The sequence below is a fragment of the Coffea eugenioides genome, chromosome 9 (genome assembly GCF_003713205.1).
Source record: "Coffea eugenioides isolate CCC68of chromosome 9, Ceug_1.0, whole genome shotgun sequence".
NCBI lineage: Eukaryota > Viridiplantae > Streptophyta > Magnoliopsida > Gentianales > Rubiaceae > Coffea > Coffea eugenioides.
This window is the reverse complement of record NC_040043.1, coordinates 13,613,779-13,636,238: the sequence shown is the minus strand read 5'-3', so window position 1 is coordinate 13,636,238 and position 22,460 is coordinate 13,613,779. Positions and strand designations below refer to the sequence as shown.

The 22,460-nt window shown below is 36.5% G+C and overlaps 1 protein-coding gene across 1 annotated transcript; it reads left to right on the top strand.

The window, feature by feature from the left end:
* The first annotated feature begins 634 nt into the window (after nt 1-634).
* On the top strand, nt 635-9,207 carry LOC113782248 (wall-associated receptor kinase 5-like). Its single transcript, XM_027328149.1, has 4 exons — nt 635-1,058; nt 7,759-7,854; nt 7,915-7,947; nt 8,030-9,207. The coding sequence occupies exons 1-4, from the start codon at nt 728-730 to the stop codon at nt 9,205-9,207; spliced, it is 1,638 nt and encodes a 545-aa protein (XP_027183950.1). The 5' UTR covers nt 635-727.
* Nucleotides 9,208-22,460: the final 13,253 nt, after the last annotated feature.

Sequence of the window (22,460 nt, the reverse complement as noted above, 5' to 3'; positions counted from 1 at the left end):
GACCTTTTTTAATTCAACTTGCTTAAAAAAGATGGATACAATATAGCACCTTTTTCCATGACACGGACTTTCTTGAGCAAGATTCATGTTCATGTAACCAATTCAAATGATGGCTTCCCATACCCTACCTTCAATCATGCACTCTACAAAATCATACATTCAGAAAACATTTCGGCAACAAAATATGCATCGAAAAATCAGCTCTGCAGTTCAGTTCATATCCATCATCTCAGCATTTTCCCTGTTACATGAAGCTGCAGCATCTGTAGCAAAGCCTAATTGCCCTGATAAATGTGGCAATTTGACAGTTCCTTACCCGTTTGGAATCGGAGAAGGCTGTTACCTTAGCCAATCATTTGAGCTCACTTGCAACACTTCATCATATTCTGCTACCTTAACAAGTTTTGAGTCCAAGGTGTATGAGATTGAACAAGACCATGTTGTTATTGAAGGTCAGCTTGTTCCCTTCCGCTACAATAAGTCATCCGGCCAAAGCCGGCATACAGTAATATATTCCCCATTCAGAGGTGATTATCAGTTTAGTTTTTCACATACTGGGAACAAATTTGTAGCCATTGGATGTGATATATATTCTTATATCATTGATCCGATAACTGCTCATATTGTTGGCGGTTGCCCATCCTTCTGCCGTAATTCATCCATTAGTTTGTTGCCTCCTCCATCATCTTGCTCTGGATTTAATCGTTGCTGCCAGACCACTGTCCCAATGGAACTCAGGATGATGCTATTGTCCGTGCATACCATGAACACCTTTCAAAAATCATGGGAGTCTGATCTGTGTAGCTTTCTCATGATTGCACATAAGGATTTCTCCGACTTCAACAAGTTTAACTTTTCGAGTTGTAAAGGCAGCGATGGGGTTCCTACAGTTCTGAACTGGGGAATTGGAAATATTAGCTGCCATGAAGCTGTGGAAAAGAGCAGTTACGTGTGTGGAGAAAACAGTCAATGCATAAATTCAAGTACTGGAGTCGGATACTCGTGTAGATGCTTGCAAGGTTTTCGAGGGAATCCTTATCTCCACGACGGTTGCCAAGGTAATCTAATTTGAAGATTATCTCTAGGGAATTCTTGTTTTACAATTTTTTTACTGTATGACATTCTTCTTGTTGAAAATCTTGAGGTGATTTTCGATTCTGATGATGACCCTTCAAATTTCAACAGGAACATTAAACTATCTAAAGATTAGATAACCTTTTATAGTCTTTATATTTTTGTCTATTTTCGTCTCACTTCACTTCCAGATTCATTTATGTGTCTCTTGTTTTTCTCATCCACTATTTAATCTTCACAAGAAAAGTAAATTATTACATTAAAAAATAATTTAATTAGCACAAATATTCATTTTATCCAGCATATAAGGGTAACATGGTCATTTTATTGTCAAAATCGATTTTTTAAACTTTTTTTTTTGGGAAAATGACATGTTTCATCCCTCACATTTCACAAAAATATTCTTTTCGTCCCTCACTTTTAAAACGAAGCAATTTGGTCCCTGACATTTAAAAATTAAACCTATTACATCCCTGAATCTAATTATCAATCTAAATCAAACCATCCAATAACCCAGTGATAAATTTTGGAAATAGAATTGATAGATCATTCCGTCAACTCCATCATATTCACATGACATTTATTGAACCAAAAAAAATAAAAAGTATAAGATCATAAAAGGTCATTCTTTGTCTTGAAATAATAGAGTTTTTTTTTTGGTAAATCTTTTCATGTACCGTTAGTATATACGCTTGCGAGTCTAGATGTATATCACAAATACAAAATGTGGCGTTTAAATTTAAATTGAAATGATGTGGCAGGTACATAAACCCATCAGTGTATACAATGACATTGTAAGAAAGATTAATTCTTCTTTTAGATGTTATAATTTTTTATTTTTTATTTTTGGGTTCATTAAACTTCACGTGAATATCAAGTTGAGTTAGTCAAGTGATTTACAAATTATACCCCCCAAAATTTGTAATTAAGTTGATAGATGGTTTGATTCAGATTGATAATTGGGTTCAAGGATGTAATAGGTTTAATTATTAAATGTCAGGGACCAAATTGCTTCGTTTTAAAAGTGAGGGACGAAAAGAATATTTTTGTGAAATGTAAGGGATGAAACCGGTCATTTTCCCTTTTTTTTTTAGAACACTTATGCATTTATTAAAATGTCTTTTTCATAGTAACAAAAAATACATAAATTATTCTTAAAAATCTGATTTTTGAGCATCAATTTTTATAAAATCAACTCTTACAAAATCAGAATCAGTTGAGAACAAACTCTACATATATTTGTTTATGCATGATGTGAAGTATAATCCATACAAAAAGTAGGGTACAATTAATGATTTTAGATTAAACATACCAGGATGGTTTGATATTTGAGTAAAGTGCGTTATCAAAATATTCCAAAATCTTACTTGTTTCAATTATTTCTCGTTCTGAAGAACTTTGTCTATTTTATCAGTTAAAAGAGCTGCAAGACATGGTTACCTGCATCACACACACCATTTCAACAGCAATAACTGTTGCATGATTTCTGCATCTCTCTACAACCCCTCTTCCTCAAACCATTTCAGTGCATCTTTCTACAATTATCATTTTGGCTTTCTCCTGTTCAACTTCGTTATGAAATTAAGTTTGGCAGTTATTTTACTTTTATTAACACACCACCAGAGCAGATTCATCCACGTTGGATGTCAGTCTTGTTACTGTTTACTTGTTTATCCTAAGAATTCTCTTGGGACGCAAGCGGAGTAGAATTGAGTACTAAAGTAACATAGAAAATTAGAAATCATTATACTTTAATTCAAAATGTAATCATTAGAAGAGGGCATAGAAGCAGACAATTAGAGGTGTGGAATTTTCTTGGAAGCAATTTCATAAGAAAAAAAATAAGCTGTAAGTTGAAGAAACTAGATGTAGGACAAATTGACACATGAAAGGATGAATTACTAATAACCCCCTATAGTTTTATCTATTGTCATATAACCCCTCTAATATTTCAAAATATGCACCTCACTCCCCATTGTTTCATATAAAGTAGATTTTTATGCTAATCATAGGGGGCTAAGTGGATATTATGATTTCATTACATGTGTTTTTAGAATGTATGTGCTCTAATTACCGTAATTGATTCTGCAATCCGTTCATTTTTCACTTTGCACAAAATCACAAGAGAGTTATGTGGCTATTTTGAAACCTTAGGGAGGGTCATCTAGCATTATGCAAAACTATATGGGGGTTATATGTAATTTACCCCACGTTAAACACAACAAAATCCTTTTCATGGTGAATTAGATTGTGGAGAAGATTTTGAACCGGAAGAATAAACCACCTAATTATTTTTAGTGATCCATAGTGAAATTCAGTGGTGCATCAAATTTTAAACAAAAAAGAAATAAGAATTTTATATTAAAGATAAAGAGGGCTAGAAATTATCAAATTATTTTAAGGTCTCATTTAGTCTATTGAACTATTTTGAGGAAGAGGGGATGTGGCCAAAAAAAGAAAAAATCAATATTGTCCTTACATTGTTGAAGCTGTGAATCTTTTCATTAACCAATGTGGAACATGTCACGGCCATATCGGGGACATAACACCACCGTATTCTGTGACTAACTCACAAGGCACAAAGTGTACAGTTAAAAAAAAAATTTAATATCATAAATATTGAATACAATGCCCGGCGTAGTCAACATTAATACAAATACATAATCAATCATATTTAAATACTTGCATAACTTATAAGTAAATGTCGAATATCAAATACAAATTTTCATTCCTTTATTACAATGATCTCTCCATTAAGATCAAGGTCTAAACGCTCCAAATCCTTGATTTGAATCTCTTTAAATGCTATAATCTCTAAAAAATGATGATAAGTGGAGTGAGTAAGAACTTCTTACTTAATAAGTAACATATGTACTTCTTTATTAGGCGGAGCATGTTGGTATACATAATATGATTCAAATATTCATCGATATATATATATATATATATATATATAACTTCAAAAAATGTGGTCAATGTAAGCAATTCAATGGCAAGGCGTGATCATCATCATCAATATTTCAATTATAATGCATGCATCATAATGTTCAGAATTATAGATGAGGTCAAGATATAAAGTTAACCAATGACGTCCCTCGATATTCAATTGTTAACAAACCAGTTAAGCTGTTCAAGGTGCTAACTATCATATAATTAGCCCTCCAATGATGCTAACTATCACATGGTTAGCGTATTCAATGATAACAATAACATCCACTTCATCAATGTTACTATTATTTAAGGAACTAGTCTCATCAAAGTAGCATTATACAAGAGTTCAACAACATAGTATTAATTCAATAACAATTTTGTATTTAGAATACATCAATAATATACATATGCTCATGCCATTTCAATATATACTATAGTTTTTAAAGTCACAAGACGTTGACAAATGTATTTTCAAAAGATAAAGAATACATGCACCACTTGCCTTCTCCAAGTGATCAGCTAACATCCAACTCAATCCTGACTTGTACCAAAAGAACTCACCTAAATATAACAAAGTAATTAATTAAATTCTAAAGACTCTTATTCATACTAAATTATCATGAAAAGACCCCAAGTAATAACCTATATAAAACTGCTCATGCCATTTCAATATGTAAAATGGCTTTTAAAGCCACAAGATGTTGACAAATGTAATTTCAAAAGATAAAGAGCACATGCACCCGTTGCCTTCACCAAGTGAGCTAACATTCAACTCAATCCTGAGCCATCCCAAAAGAACTCACATAAATACTACAAAGTAATTAATTAAATTATAAATACTCTTATTCAAACTAAATTGTCATAAAAAGGACCCCAAACACCAACCCAAAGTTATGACATATAATAAATATCATCATCTCATTTTAGTGAAACAAAAGGGTCAATTTTGAAAATTTACCAATTCTCACAAGTATAAAACTAGGGTGAGATCTTTACAAATACTTAAAACCCTGTGAGTCTAATTTCTAACGCAACAAATGATGCTCAATTATGAGTCTTCTATACCAAGATATGACCAAAACACCAAAGTATGACAGTACAAAGAGTCGAATCCAGCCCAAGCATCCAAGAGGAATTCAGCCACGGATTCAGGGGTCGGATTTGAGGTAGAAGCTACTACCAGTTTCGGTTGTCAAGTCCTATTTTCAGTCATCTCCAAGCTTCTATAATCATCAAAATTAATATTTTTCCGTCCTAAAATCATATTATTATAGGGAAAATGATCGGTTTCATCCTTCACATTTCACAAAAATATTCTTTTCGTCCCTCACTTTTAAAATGAAGCAATTTCATCCTTGACATTTAAAAATTGAAATTATTACATCTTTGAACCCAAATTTCAATTTGAATCAAACTACCAATCAACCTGATTACAAATTTTGGGGGTGTAATTGGTAGATCACTTGGTTAACTCAACTTGATATTTATGTGAAATTTAATAAACCTAAAAAGAAAAAAGAAAAAATTATAACATTAAAAAGAAAGATTAATCTTTTCTACATTATCATTGTATACACTGACAGTTTTATGTACTGCCATATAATTTTAATTTTAATTTAAACACCAAATTTTATATTTATGATACACATGTAGATTCGCAAGCGGATATACTAACGGTGCATGAAAAGATTTATAAAAAAAAACTCTACTATTTCAAGACAAAGAATGGCCTTTTATGTTATAATTTTTATTTTTTTGGTTTAATAAATGTCATGTGAATATGATGAAGTTGACCAAATGATCTATCAATTCTATTTTCAAAATTTATTACTGGGTTATTGAATGGTTTGATTCATATTGAAAATTAGGTTCAAGGATGTAATAGATTTAATTTTTAAATGTCAGGGATGAATTTGCTTCATTTTAAAAGTGAGGGACGAAAAGAATATTTTTGCGAAATGTGAGGGATGAAATAGGTCATTTTCCCATTATTATATACATAAACTAAAAAACAATGCATTGAACCCGAATCCTACGATTTCCATCAAGATTACCTATCTTCATTTCAAGCCAAATATTGACCCACACACAAGTAGAGACTAAAACCAACTCCAAACTCTACTACCGATAATTCTAAACCAAGGATTTAGAGCCCACACAATCCAATCATTATAATCTAAGAGAATCCAAAATTAGATTCAAAACTACAAGAAATTACCTTTGTTTAGTTTGCAAGGTGGAATCTCCTAGCTCTTTACTCCTTGTTTGATCTTGATTCCCCAAGGAATCCTTCTTGATTTCAAGGAAAAAAAAAACGAGAAAGAGGAAGAGCTTTAGTGGAAGAAGCAGAAAGAAAGGAGAAGAGGATTAGGAGGGTCATTCGGTTGAGAAGAAGAAAGGAAGAAGAAACATCTTCTTCCATTAAGTTCCCAAATTTGCACCATAATTCTCCAATTTCTTTACACTCTTAATTTTCACTTTAATGTTTCATATTTCATATCAAAACCTCAAATTTCTTTATCCTTCACTAAAGATTCCTAACTCTAGGATTTAGGTATCACAGAACAAGTATCACATTCATTTTCTCTTGGGCCTTTGCTTCCTCATAAGCTCAATCCATAATCCAAAAATTGGTTATCTAGAGTTATGAGTTGGCCCTTATGGGTTTTAGAAGTGGTTTCTGCTCTTAAGTTGACATATAGCATTTAGTTTTTGTAATCCTTCATGTAATTGTGGCTCAATATCGTTGATACAATCTCACCCCATTGAAAGACCACACGAGATTCATTATGATATCAACTATAGCACCACAGATCTAAACTTTCTCAATAATTTTTTGACATAAACCACTAGTCTAAAATGGTGTAACAAAGTTCTTAGTAGCCTGTGATGCTAGATGTATATTGGATATGATTACACTCTTTTTCTTTTAATTGATGTGAGATGAGTTTTACATTGAATGTGATACCCTAGATTCCACATCGGGGAGGAGAAAGGATATGGATTGATTTATTATTAGATTGCTAATAACTTGATTTAACCATTTTAGATCACTGATTTGGGTTCAAAGTTATTGACTAGCACAAACCAGTAATGTTACAATAGGTATTATAGCAATAGGTATTATAGCGTATCTTGTTTGATCTCTGTAAAGAGATTAATGTAATACCTCAAATCCCACAGCGCAGTTGGGAGAAAGGATATGGAGTGATATATAATATCATGAGTCATGTGTTACAAATAATTTCTTTCAAACATTTTTGGTCAGTGGTTTAGGTGCAAAATTATTCAGACAACCCAGAATCAGTCCATTATAGATGGTCTTGGTTTTTGATATCAAAGCATTAAGCTGTGCCATTCATACTCAAATGCCTTTGGTTTCGTTCATTAGCGAGGCCTGCTGTGCCCTATTGACTACGAAGGGGCCGTCCCCTTTCAAGAATGACCTCTTATGGCACGGTTTAAGTAATTATTCTTGCGGCTCAAAAAAAGACGAATGTAAGGTTCTTGGACCCTATGTTGAGTAAGGGTTCCAAAAGATCAAAGGATTAAGCTACGTTATTATTAACATAGAAACATAATTAATGAGTGGAAGTGTAAACCATATTCTTATGCTTCAAACTATTTATTTTGACTTGCACATTAAAATACATTTTTTTCCCGCAATCTGCATATGATTAGGAATAAATAAGAGACTATATATAATCTTTTCTTTTCTTTTTTTTTTTGGGTTCTGTCCAAAATTGATTGAAGATATCAATGAGTGTGAATCTCCTGAAAAGAATAAGTGCCCTAAGGACGCTATCTGCGTTAATTCTCCTGGCAGCTACTACTGCACTTGTCCACCAGGTTACCGCAGGGGGAAATATTTTGGTCCATCATCACCACATGCATGCCTACCAGATGGAGTGAAACGGAAATTGGTTGCATTCATCTCGTTAGGTACATCTCCCTTATCAACCTATCTCTTAGGCAGAACTTTTCTTCAATACCTTTTTTCTCAGATATATACTTTGTTTGGCAGGCATTGGACTTGCAATTGGCTTTCTAATCTTGGCATTAGGCTGCCTTTGGACGCACCGTCACCTGAAGAAAGTAGAAGATGACAGAGCCAAAAAGAGGTTCTTCAAAAGAAACGGTGGTTTGTTGCTGCAACAAAAGGTATCTTCAAGTCAAGGAAATGTATTAGAAGCAAGGCTTTTCATCACACAAGAGCTGGAAAAGGCTACAGACAATTTCAATGAAAGCCGTATTCTAGGCAAAGGTGGACTTGGTACCGTCTACAAAGGAATGCAATCAGATGGAACTATTGTTGCTGTGAAAAAATCAAACAAAATTGATCAAGAAGAAGTGTCGCAGTTTGTTAATGAAGTCGTCATCCTCTCACAAATAAGTCATAGACACATAGTGAAATTGTTAGGTTGTTGTTTGGAAACCGAAGTTCCATTACTTGTATATGAATATGTGTCAAATGGCAGCCTTTGGCACCATCTCCATGATGATCCTAGTGGTAGGATGATCACTTGGGACAATCGTTTGTGTATTGCCACAGAAGTTGCAGGGGCGCTTGCTTATTTGCACTCATATGCTTCTACAGCCATTTTCCACCGGGATATAAAGTCAAGCAACATATTGTTGGATGAGAACTACAGGGCTGTTGTCACTGATTTCGGGATTTCAAGGTCAGTACCTATTGATAAAACACACTTAACTACGCTAGTCGGAGGCACATTTGGTTACCTAGACCCTGAATACTTCCAGTCCGGGCAACTCAATGACAAAAGTGATGTTTATGCCTTTGGTGTAGTTCTTGCCGAACTTCTAACAGGCCAAAAGGCTGTGTCTTCTGATAAATCTGACGAAGGTTTGGTTATTAAGTTTCGTTCAGCAATAGAGGAGAACCGATTGTTTGAAATTTTGGACAGGATAGTTGCAGATGAAGGCTTAGATGAGGAAATTCTTGCGGTTGCTAAGCTTGCAAAAAGATGCCTAAAACTCAATGCTAGAAAAAGGCCAAGCATGAAGGAGACAGCTGCTGAACTTGATCAACTGAGGAGGATAAGAGAAGGGTCAACAGGTAAAGAAAGTTTTCAGAGTGGTTACTGCTCAGTGAGTGAAAGAGCTCATAGTTGCAATGTTGATTTAACTACTGAAGATGGCCCAGAGGAAGATGCACCGCTGGATGTTTGCTGTAGAATATAAGAACTCCTGTGATTTTGTTGTTGCATGTTTTCTGTAAATTGTTGAATCATTGATCACTCGTGTATGAATTCTTCTGTTTTCGGTAGTTTTGGGACTTTGTTAAGTGTAATAATCTAATATAGATAAATAGATATTAATTCTCTACTGTGCTTTATAATTAATTTCTATTTCTGAACTAGTTTAGCCTTGGATGATTTATGTGTTCAATTTTTAAATGTTCTAAGGTATTGTTTATCGCATAGATATCGCCAAAATGAAAAGAAACAAAAACCGAGAATATTATGGTAGCTTAATTTTAGATTGCAACTCTGTAATTAGGGGCATGTAACAATTCATCCCATGCTCAAAAAATACTTTTAATAAATTATGGTGGCTTAACTTATTTTTATTAAATAAATACCTTTAACTTCTTATGATACTTCAAGATACTTAAATACATTTTTATAAGAAAATACTAACATAAATATTTAAGTGTGCAAAAAGGGAAATTATGGTTCACATAATTGCCAAAATATGCACATTATAATGGGACTAGAAGAAGAGGGAAAAAGAAATATTAACATAATAATGAAACAAAAATAAAAACCAAAGGATCATGTGACAATATTCTTCAACAAGAGCATGATTGTCTTTTGATAGCCAAACCTATATCTAATTGCTAGTTATAAGGGGTTATTTGTAAGATTCATTAACATAGGGCGATTCCCTATCAACTGCTAACTATTATGGGGAGTAACATGAAATTAAGCCTATTTAAAATAGAACAATGAACAATAAGAGCTAGAGGAAAATTGATATATGTGATGCATGTAACCCCTGTATATCATCTCTTTACCAGCTCAAATCTTACTTTACCCTCCTAACTTATTTATTTTCCCTTTCCATCTTTAAACTCAAAACTCTTGGATGTATTGCATCCTCAATTGTGGTTAATTTCTGGTTTTATTCATTAAGCAAATCAATAAACATTCAGAGCTGATCTCTTTTCAAATTTGTCTTTCTCTATACTATTGATTTTAGTGATGAAACTTCTCTCAGTATCAAAGTTTCGGTACTTACAGGTTTATTCAATCAGGACAATTACAAAATGAATTACACTGTATCCGATGGAAGAGGGGAAAAGAATATGGTTCTTTGGTGTTGTTTCGGTTATTCTTTTATGGAAAGACATAAAGGTCCCACGAATTGATAGAGTGGAAAGGAAGGATTTAACTATGAAACTTGAAGGTCCAAAAGTCAAGAGTTTTGTGAGTTTGAACTGATACAAGAGGAAAGAAAGAAAGGATTTAACTCTAAAACTTGAAGGGCCAAAAGTTAAGAGTTTTGCAAGTCTGATGGGTGATCCGTGATCGCAAGTCGAAGTACAATTAGTGGCCAATAAGTACAACCAAAGATTTTGGCCTATGCTGAACACACACACACAAATATATATATATATATATATATACACACACATTAGGGTCACTAATTGGACTTTCTACTTGATAGAAATGGAATTGTTGTGAAATAGTCACATGACAAATTATTTATTTCTTTTTTTAAAAGTGATACTCCCTCCGTCCCGAAATAATTGTCGCACTTCGGGTGTTGTGCTTATTTTCAACAGTGTCAAGATTTCAAATGATTTTGGTGTAACTTCCAGCAATACCCCTGTTCGGTTTCTATGGAGTACTCACTTATTGACTAGCAGAAAGATATTGGACTGGTGACAAGACCTGTGGGATCCGTGCCTCAAGAAAGTCTCAGCCATTTTTTGGGAAAGTTCCTTGCACGACCATTGTTTGCATTTGTTGTGGAACTCACGCGTATCAAGTGCAATTCTTGTAATTTTTTGGGGCCCATCAAAAGGTTAAAAGAATCTGGTATATTTAAGGGCATGAGATGGAAATGGGGGAAAGTTTTTATTGCCAATTATGATAAGTAACATTAATTTTGGGACAAACCAAAAAGGAAAGTATGACACTTTCAATGGGATGGAGGGAGTATAATTTAGTAACTAACCCAAAAATGGTGCCAATTATGATTTAGTATTACTGCAGCAAAGTCACAAATATAGTGGGGAATACCGGTAATGGATGCAAAGGTACGTAACAGGCTTTTTCCGTCTAATGGAGAAGGTCTGCATGTGTGCTTGGTCATTATCAATCGTTTCTGTCCAACAATCCTCGGGCTTCCTGCTGCAAAAAAAAAAAATCAACAAGCCATTTGTTTTGGACGTGGACTTCCATGAACAACAATAATTTCACTACTTTAATAAGGACAATTTCCACGGTTCTATCTGTTTTGATTTAATCACGCTGCTCAGTTGTAGTTCAAACATGGCTAAGTTGTATGAAGAACGGATAATCTACTCGTCTTTGCATCTTATATCCAGGATCTCACCATTTTTCCTAGTATATGAAACTGCTACTTCTATAGCTAAGCCTGGTTATTAATAACAATTTTATCAATTTTATGAGATCAGACCTAGCAATCTATACTATTTTATTATCAATCATTTTTGTCCCACAACCCTCGGGCCGTCTGCTGCAACGACTAATCAACAAGCCTTTTCTTTTGACACAGACTTGCATAAACAACAATCATTTGATTACTTTAATAAAGGCAATTTGCAGGGTTCAATCTTGATTTGACCATGCTGCTCAGCTGCAGCTCAAACATGTCTAATTGGCTAGCAGAATATGGAAAGGATAATCTACTCATTTCTACATCTTCTATCCATGATCTCACTATTTTCGCTAGTATATGAATCTGCTGCCTCTGTAGCTAAGCCTGGTTGTCCTGAGAAATGTGGTAATCTGACAGTTCCTTATCCATTTGGCATAGGAAAAAACTTTTTCCTTAAAGAATTCTTTGAGCTTAGATGTAACACTTCATTTTATAATGTTATTTTTACATGGTTTTGTTTGGAGGTGTACGAGATTTCACATGGATATATTAGAGTCCAAGGATCTGCAGTTGCCCTTTTCTACATTCTACAATAGATAATCTAGCGGAAGTTTACACCAAACCACCCTTGTAGGGATAGATGTAGGTGACTATTTTAGCTTTTCGCAAACCAAAAATAAGTTCATATCCATAGGATGTGATATCTATGCTTATTAACTCATTTAGGCACAAATGAGGTCATCAGCCGATGTCCATCTCTGTGCTCGAGTTCACGAATTGGTCGAACAAATTCTTCTGCTTCATCTTGCTCTGGAAATGGATGCTGCCAGACCACAATAACAATAGATTTCGTTGATGTCTCACATATGGTGCTTACCATGAATACTGCAGAAAGATCTTGGGCATCTGATAAGTGTAGCATCTCCATGGTTGTAGAAAAGGATTTCAATGACTTTGCTAGGTTTAGCGTTTCCAGGTGCGATGACGATGACTATGACGATTATGCTGTTTCAGTTGTCCTTGCCTGGGGAATTGGAAATATCAGCTGCCATGAAGCTGTGAAAAGGAGAGATTATATATGCGGCCACAATAGCAAGTGTATCAATTCAACCAGTGCGTTTGGATATCTAAGTACTTGCTTGCCTGTTTACCAAGGAAATCCTTATCTGCCTATTGGATGCAAAGGTACGTACTCGATGTTTTCTTTCTCTTCTTGTTGTGGAAATTGTTGGAGCAATTGGTGATAGGTTGTAATTTTATTATTTATTTTATTATTAATTTTTTTTATTACCTGATCCGATGTGGATTAATTGTTAGATTCTACTCACTTTTGATATTTTATATTTATTTCAGAGAGTAGAACGAAAATATAATAATAAGTGCTAATTTGACAGGAAAAGAGTCCAAGTAACAGAGCTTACCCTAGGAGCATTTTTGAAAAAAAAAACTTTTTTCCTTTTTCGTTGGCAACTGCTGAACCGAGGACAAGGGGGAGAGCACGGGGGGGCCGCCGCATAGAAGAAAAGGAGCAATTCTTAGATAGCAATCAGACAAGCATTAGAGTAGGACTTAGATAGAAATTGGAAATAGCAGAGAATGAGCACCACTTGGAAGGATGGCTTTTGTTGACTTTTCCTTTGTTAGCTTATGGGGTAGCACCACTTGGAAGGATGGCTTTTGTTGACTTTTCCTTTGTTAGCTTATGGGGTAGCTTCAGCTGGCGGTATGTCAAGAGCACTTGAAGACTTGAAGCATGCTCTGTAGTCTTTTCTTTTGACTCTTGTTTTCCGTCCTTTTGTGGTTTTCCTCCCTCGCATGTTAGACTCCCATGTTAGAGACAATTAAAAACCCAATTGGCAACTCTTTGTAGCTCGCTTTTCTTTGTGATTGGAACGAATTGAAATTTCCCAAACGCAGACAATGGCCACGACTACTGTTTTAATTTTGTGTGGGTTTTTCGTATCGAATATGAACTAATTTCTCCACTCTAGTCAAGGAACAATGGGGGTTTTGATTCGCCTAAAAATTGTGAGATCGATTTAATTTTATATATTTTTTTATTTATTGGTATTCACATAGTTCTTGATCATAGTACTTATGATTCTTTAATTAATTGATTGTCTTGGATCCGAATAATTAGTTAATTTGGTAATCTATTGTCAATTACGGCATTAAATCCGTAATTGTTTAATTGCCTTGAAATAGTGACAACTAGCATGATTAGGTTTGTATCAGAGGAATACGCGGGCTAATCCGAAATAACCCTGGTAGTGCGTTATTTGGTTAGAATAGGGCTCCTCTAATACGTAAGGCAATTGGAGAATTAAATCTTATGGGCGTACCTAAGATTATTTCTCAATTAGAGCAGTGATTAACGGGTGTACCTTAATCACCGACACAGTAAGGAGGGGTTGACTGTCATCGCTTGTTTGGCAGTTATAACCTATTTATTAATAAATAATTGGAATTGCTTGTGCATCGATGATCAATTAGGTGAACCATTGCTAAAATTATTTCTTGGCTAGACATTTAATTATTATTGCCTTGATTTTAGTGAATTGTCATTTAATTTTTAGTTGGCTACTTTATTTTTAGTTGAATTGTTTTAATTATCATCCTCCATACAAAAACACCCCCTGTGTTACTTTGGATTTCTAAAGAGACAAATACACCCAATCCTCGAGGATACGACCCTACTTGCCCTGTTTACAAATTAATAATTATTTGTGTAAAAGTCTTCCCATTCGGGTATATCGGATCAAGCAAACTCTTCGGGAACAGGGTGAATCAAGTAACCCATTGCACACCTAGAGTCCCTGCTCCAGTACTTGGAATCGGGTTTTGGCTATTTTAATTGGCAATTAGGTTTATTTTTATTATTGAACAGGTTTCGACAACCTGTCAATTGGAAAGAGAAATTTGTGAAGGAAAAGTAAGTTAAGATGAGGAGGGAGAATATTTGAGTAAATTTTATATACACTATCAGTGTATACACTATCACGGTTGGATGGATGACACATGAACAAATTTTGAATTTCAAATTCAAATTTTACACATGTATCATATATCTTATAGTGATAGTATATACACTGTGAGTGTATATAAAATTAATCCAAAACATTTATGCTTAAACATTTGCTTACATTCAGTTTTGTCTAAGGTAATCTGACTCACATGATTCGTTGGCAAAATTAAACAAGATTTTTCTGGTTTGTTTATCATCTTTTTCTTGTTTCTAGCAATAGAAGATTTGCTTTATTTTTTCTTTTAGATAGTCTTTTACATGCTCATAATACTAAAAGTGATTGATTGGGTAATTCTAAAATAGATAGAATTCATGACACGCGAGCAACGTACTAAACTTGCGAAGCGATCTCATTATTTCGTAGATGTAAAATAGTATGGTGTGATAAGTAAGGCTTTTATAAAAGTTTAGTGACTCTTGGCACACTTTTTTTCATAAAACCTTCTTAGGGACCATCCCATTTATTTAGTTATGTTTGGAGAATCCAACTTTTTAAAAATAGTGGTTTGATTCTGATGTTTGTATTTCTCTTTCCAAATTTACTCCCAAAAATTCAAAATTTAAATTTAAATAGTAACATGCATATGATTAAAAAGAATGACTATATTGGAAAGAGAGACTAAAAGGTGATTTGACTTTTTCAACATGACAAAAGTTTTGAAACATCCGAAAATAGAAAGTATGATAATTTCAATGAAACGGAGGAAGCAACATTTTTGGAACTTACACTTTCAAAACATTTCTTAAGAGATGTTAAATATGAATCATTAATGTTCATCTCTTGAAATTCAAAGTTAGTTCCAAAGACATGATCATGTAAAATGGACATTTCCTCATTGAAATATAAATTAAATCCTTCATTTTCATCAAAATACAATCCACTTTCATATTCAACATTCTCACCATTCATGTTAGGGTTAATTTGGATATTATTATATAAAATAACTTCACACAAATCATGCAATTAGTCTTGAATTCTATCAAAATGAAAAGCTAATTCGTCTATTCTATTCTCAATCGTATCAAAATGATTGGATATCATATTAGCTACTGATAGGGTATAATTTGTTAGTAATTTTATTATTAATTTCCCCTTCTACCCCTGACATTTATTGTGTTAATTGCTGATATTTACTCATATTTAGTATTTGGAATCAATTTCAGGAGTGAAGCAGAAAATTACCAAATGGAGGGACTTTCTAGAGCATATTACTAAGAGTCAATTCGGCAGGGCCTAGCTTTGGTGATTCATCTTCTCAACTTCGGTGGGGGCCCATGGAATAAGGAGCACTAGTCATTTGGCCAAAAGGAGGAAACGTAAAAAGGCTATTACTAAGAAGAAATTCGGCAGACTTGTGCCAATTGGTGGGACCGCAGACTAGGTAGTTTGAGTCAACTTCCTTTTGTTTCTCTATAAGTAGAGAATGGACAGAAGCAGTCAGCTAGCCAGTTTTTACCTTTTAGTTTAGTTTTTAGCCTAGTCTTTGGTTTTCTTGCTTTCTTTTCCTTGGACTGGCCTCTGACGCACGCCAGGTGTTCGACAATATTTCCCAACGGGATAAACATCCTTTATTCCTTACTTTCTAGTAAAAAACAATGCCTTCGCAATTTATTAACTCGTGTGGTGATTTAATTATGCGGCGTGGCTAAGTCTTCCATCTAGTCAAGGGTCAACTCGACGGCACAGTCCCGAAAATCTGTGAGATCTAATTAGTTTTCACGCGCTCCTTAATTTATTAATATTTGCACGTTGCCTGCTTGTATTTTCATGGGATTATTTTATTACTTGGATCTCAAGGGCCCGATATTCAATGTGATTTATTAATCTCGTGCCAATTTAGTCAATTAAATCCGTAATTGTTTGATTGATTAATATTAGTGGCAACTGGTGTGTTTACACATTAGGGGAACGTGCAATCTAATTTAAATAACCCTCGTAGCGTGTTATTGATTAGGGCTAGGTTTTTCTGGCTATTAATGCAATTGGAAAATTAATTCCTACGGTCGTACCTAGGAATACTTTTCTGGTTAGGGGTGATTAATGGTCGTACCTTGGTCATCTATAAATTAAGGAAAAATTGGTCATTAGAGCTCCTCGATGGCTATAACTAGTCTATTAATAAATTAAGTGAACCTCTCTTCCATCAATGATCGGATAAATGGACTGTGCCTGAGTAGTTGCATCCTTGGCTAGGATTTATTTATTCTTGATTTAATTCCTGCTATATTCGTGCTAGTTAATTATTTAGTTTTAGTTGAATTGTTTAATTGCTTTTAGCTTCATTCTGGTGAAATCCCCCATTACCAATTGGAATTTAAAAGAGACAAATATCCCCAGTCCCTAAGGAGACGACCCTACTTGCCACTGTCTACTATTTAGTAATTTTTGCCAACTAATTAATTCTGGTATATCGGATTAAGCAAACTCTTCGGGAACAGGTTGAATCAAGTAACCCATTGCACACCTAGAGTCCCTGCTCCAGTACCTAGGATTAATTATTAACTGCTTTTAGTGGTGGTTAGGTTCTATTTTTATTATTGCATAGGTTCGGCACCTGTCAATTTTTGGCGCCGTTGCCGGGGACTGGCGTTATTATTTGTTTCTTTTTAAATTCATTTTTGTTCTAATTTTCTGGTATTTTTCTAGTGTATGCCTCGGTTTTCTCGTACAGGTGATTTGATTTTTGACCCTGAAGTAGAGAAGACCGCTCGTAGAACGAGAAAGGAAACCAGACAGCTCAGAGAGGAGCACTCCAGTGCTACATCTCAGAGACCTGAGTCAGGAGTTGAACCAACAGATTCATTTGGTGACACTTCGAGTGACTCGGAGCAAGAAGAAATCCCCATGACTAATGCACGAACACTAAGGGAGTTGGCTGCTCCTAATTTAAATCAGCAGCCTTTATGCATTACTTTCCCGAGTTTGAGTAAAAACACTTCATTCGAGTTAAAATCTGGTATGATTTCTCTTTTACTCTCTTTTCATGGTTTACCAGGTGAGGAGCCGTATAAGCATCTGCAGGAATTTGATGTCGTGTGCAATAGTATGAAGCCCCCGGGCATTACAGAAGAGCAGATAAAAATGAGGGCATTTCCCTTTTCCTTGAAGGACTCTGCAAAGGACTGGTTATACTACCTACCACCAGGTAGCATCACCACGTGGGACCAATTGAAGAAAAAATTTTTAGATAAATATTTTCCTGCATCCAGGGCTGCGAGTCTAAGGAAAGAAATTTGCGGGATCAAGCAGCACCCAGGGGAGTCACTCTATGAGTATTGGGAACGGTTCAAGAAGTTGTGCAGAATGTGCCCCCAACACCAAATAAGTGAGCAGTTGCTCATACAGTATTTTTATGAGGGGCTCCTTTTCAGAGACATGAGCATAATTGATGCTGCAAGTGGAGGGGCACTGGTGAACAAAACCCCTCAGGAAGCACGGGAGTTAACAGAGGGGATGGCAGAGAATTCACAACAATTCAGTTCGAGAGAGAACGTCCCAATACGTAAGGTGAATGAGATAGAGACATCCTCTATGCAGCAGCAGCTAACTGAGTTGACCTCGTTTGTTAGGCAACTGGCTGTAGGGAATGCATCTCAGGCCAGGGTGTGCGGGATTTGCACTGGTATGGGTCACTCTGCAGACATGTGCCCAATGCTTCAGGAAGAAACTGCAGAACAGGTGAACATGGCTGGCCACGCGCCCGCGCCAAGAAAGCAGTACGACCCTTACTCAAGTACCTACAACCCCGGGTGGAGAGATCATCCCAACCTCAGTTATGGAGGAAATAGGCAGCCCAACTTTGCACCGAACAGGCAGTCTAATTTCGTGCCAAATAAGCAACCAGGGTACCAGCAGCAATACCAACCTCGACCACCTCCGCCCCAGAGCTCTGACTCATCTTTGGAGGAGATGATGAAACAAATGATGGCAACCATGACGCAAAATCAGCAAAGGACGGAGGCAACCATTATGCAAAATCAGCAAAGGACGGACTCTGAAATACAGGACATAAAGAATCAGATAAGTCAAATGGCCACAACAATTAACCGTTTGGATTCCCAGAACCAAGGTAAATTACCGTCTCAGCCTGAATTAAATCCGAAGAACGTGAGCGCAATGACCCTAAGGAGCGAGAAGGAAATTCAGGGGCCTGAACTTGTGATCCCTAAGGATAAGGATGAGGAAAAGATTGAAAATGAGCTTGAGAGGGAGGACAGCAATGGTGCAGATCCAAAGGTACTTTCAGACTCAATAATTACAGTTAAAACTAACCCACCTCCTTTCCCTAGCAGGTTGGAAAAATCGAAGAAGCAGGATAAGGAGAAGGAGATTTTGGAGGTGTTTCGCAAGGTAGAGATAAATATTCCCCTCTTAGACGCCATCAAACAAGTACCAAAATATGCCAAGTTCCTAAGGGACTTGTGTGTCAACCGAAGGCGATTGAGGGGAGATGAAAGAATCATTGTTGGGGAGAATGTGTCAGCGGTCCTGCAGAGGAAGCTTCCACCCAAGTGCGGGGACCCAAGTATGTTTACTATCCCCTGTAAGATAGGTAATACTATGATTAGAAGGGCCATGTTGGATTTGGGAGCATCAATTAATGTCATGCCTAAATCTATCTATGTTTCTCTGAAATTAGGTCCATTAAAAGAAACTGGAATAATCATTCAATTAGCTGACCGAACTAATGCATATACTGATGGGTTAGTTGAAGATGTGTTGGTGAAAGTTAATGATTTGGTGTTTCCAGCTGATTTTTATGTATTTGATATGGATGATGATCACTCCCCCGATCCCTCACCTTTGTTGTTAGGTATATCCTTTATGAGTACAGCACAAACAAAAATTGATGTTAATAAGGGTACCTTATCCATGGAGTTTGATGAGAAAATTGTGTATTTTAATATCTTCGATACCATGAAATATCCCTCAAACTCCAACTTTAGCTCAGTTTTCTCTGTGAATACTATTGACCATGTAGTGCAGGAAGTGTTTGAAACTGTTGGCAGGGATGAGTTGGAGGTGGCTTTAACCAAGCACCTCGAGTTGGAGACAACTCCTGAGGTGGAGTGGAGCGAGAATCTAAAATGCACAGTAGGTGCATTACACTCATTGCCGACCACCACAAAAAGGTATGAAGTTTTGCCTATTTTTATTCCTGAATCTCACCAGAGGGTATTGCCATCTGTGGTACAGGCACCTGTTTCGGAATTGAAGCCCCTACCAGAGCACCTGAAGTATGCGTATCTGGGTGACAATGAGACACTCCCGGTGATTATTTCGTCAGCATTGTCAAAAACCCAAGAGGAGAAACTGATCCGGGTCCTTAGAGAGCATAAAGAGGTGATAGGTTGGACAATCGCAGACATTAAGGGGATCAGCCCGGCCGTCTGTATGCACCGGATTAGACTGGAAGAGGATGCTAAACCTGTTCGGCAGGCTCAGAGGAGGCTCAACCCCCTCATGATGGAAGTTGTAAAGAAAGAGATTTTAAAATTGCTAGATGTGGGGATCATTTTTACAATATCAGACAGCCCGTGGGTGAGCCCGGTCCAGGTAGTCCCAAAGAAGGTAGGAGTGATGGTAGAAGCTAACTAAACGGGTGAACTCGTGCCAGTGCGCAAGCCCACTGGATGGAGGCAATGTATAGACTACCGTAGGCTAAACGCCGTCACCAAAAAGGACCATTTCCCTCTCCCTTTCATTGACCAAATGGTTGAACATTTGTCTTGTAAGGCTTACTATTATTTTTTGGAGGGATTTTCAGGATACTTTCAGATAGCAATTGCCCCAGAGGATCAAGAGAAGACAACCTTCACGTGCCCGTTCGGGACCTTTGCCTATAGACGAATGCCATTTGGGTTGTGCAATGCGCCTGCAACGTTCCAGAGGTGTATGGTAAGTATTTTTTCAGAATATGTGGAGAAAATTATTGAAGTTTTTATGGATGATTTCAGTGTGTATGGTGATCGTTTTGATACATGTCTAGATAACCTGAAATTGATCCTGATAAGGTGTATAGAGACTAATCTTGTGCTTAATTGGGAAAAATGTCATTTTATGGTTGACCACGGGATAGTCTTATGTCATGTTGTATCGTCTAAGGGCATCGAGATTGACAAGGCTAAAATAGACATTATATCGGCATTACCTTACCCCGCAAATGTGCGGGAGGTGCGTTCTTTTCTTGGACATGCAGGTTTTTACCAAAGGTTCATCAAGGATTTTTCAAAAATTGGAGCCCCGTTGTTCCAACTTCTACAAAAGGATGTAGCTTTCGAGTTTGATGACAAGTGTGAGAGAGCCTTCGACAAGTTGAAGGAATTGTTGACCTCACCTCCAATCATGCAACCCCCTGACTGAAATTTACCATTTGAGATCATGTGCGATGCCAGTGACCATGCTGTAGGGGCTGTATTGGGGCAGCGAGTAGGAAAGGCAACTCACGTCATCTATTATGCATCCCGCGCCCTGAATGGAGCCCAGTTGAATTACTCCACCACTGAGAAGGAGATTCTTGCAGTTTTTTTTGCTTTAGAAAAATTCAGGTCATATTTGTTAGGTGCTAAAGTGATTGTATTTTCTGATCATGCAGCATTGAGATACCTGATGACCAAGAAAGATGCGAAACCGAGGCTCATACGGTGGATATTGCTCCTACAAGAATTTGACCTGGAGATAAGGGATAAAAAAGGGTCAGAGAATTTAGTAGCCGACCATTTGAGTCGTATCCCCGTTGGAGAGGATAGTGAACCATTGAAGGATGCATTTCCTGAAGAGCATTTATTTTCTTTAAATTCTCAATTGCCTTGGTATGCTGATCTGGTCAATTATTTGGTAACCGGTAATTTTCCTGCAGGTTGGCCAAAATCGAAGAGGGATAAATTGAAGAGCGACGCCAAGTATTTTATCTGGGATGATCCGTACCTGTGAAAGAGGTGTACGGATCAGGTGATGAGGAGATGTGTAAGTGAAATGGAATTTCAATCGATTTTAGCTTTTTGTCATACTTTTGCCTGTGGAGGTCATTTTGGACCCAGGAGAACTGCTCATAAGGTTTTAGAAAGTGGATTTTATTGGCCTTCATTGTTTAATGATGCCTATGTGTTTTGTAGGACATGTGATAAATGTCAGAGGATAGGCAATTTATCCCGAAGGGATCAACTGCCACAGGTGCCCATACTTTTCATTGAAATTTTTGATACTTGGGGTATAGATTTCATGGGTCCCTTCCCAAATTCTTGTGGATTTTTATACATTTTACTAGCAGTGGATTATGTCTCGAAGTGGGTGGAAGCAAAAGCCACCCGCACTAATGATTCTAAGGTGGTTGCAGATTTCATAAAGTCTAACATTTTTGTGCGATTTGGAATGCCACGGGCAGTTGTGAGTGATAGGGGGACGCATTTTTGTAACAAAACAATTGCTGCTTTGTTCAGGAGATATGGTGTACTTCATAAAGTTTCCACTTCCTACCATCCACAGACCAATGGCCAGGCTGAAGTCTCGAATAAGGAAATAAAGTCTATTTTGGAAAAGATGGTCCGCCCTGATAGGAAGGACTGGAGTTCAAGGTTGGAAGATGCTTTGTGGGCATACAGGACCGCTTACAAGACACCTATAGGGATGTCTCCCTATAGGTTGGTATTTGGTAAGCCTTGCCATCTTCCAGTGGAATTTGAGCATAGAGCATTTTGGGCGGTAAAACAATGCAATATGGATATTGAGGAGGGCGGAATCCAAAGAAAGTTACAGTTACAAGAGTTGGAGGAAATTCGCAATGAAGCCTATGAGAATGCGGTAATCTATAAGGAGAGGAATAAGATTTTTCATGACCAA

What these genes read in the sequence shown, in the direction of transcription:
- LOC113782248 (XM_027328149.1), top strand. Translation starts at nt 728, where the DNA reads ATGGAACTCAGGATGATGCTATTGTCCGTGCATACCATGAACACCTTT. An exon ending in TCTCCACGACGGTTGCCAAG is followed by an intron (nt 1,059 to 7,758) that starts GTAATCTAATTT and finishes AATTGATTGAAG; the next exon opens with ATATCAATGAGTGTGAATCT. An exon ending in GGTTGCATTCATCTCGTTAG is followed by an intron (nt 7,948 to 8,029) that starts GTACATCTCCCT and finishes TTTGTTTGGCAG; the next exon opens with GCATTGGACTTGCAATTGGC.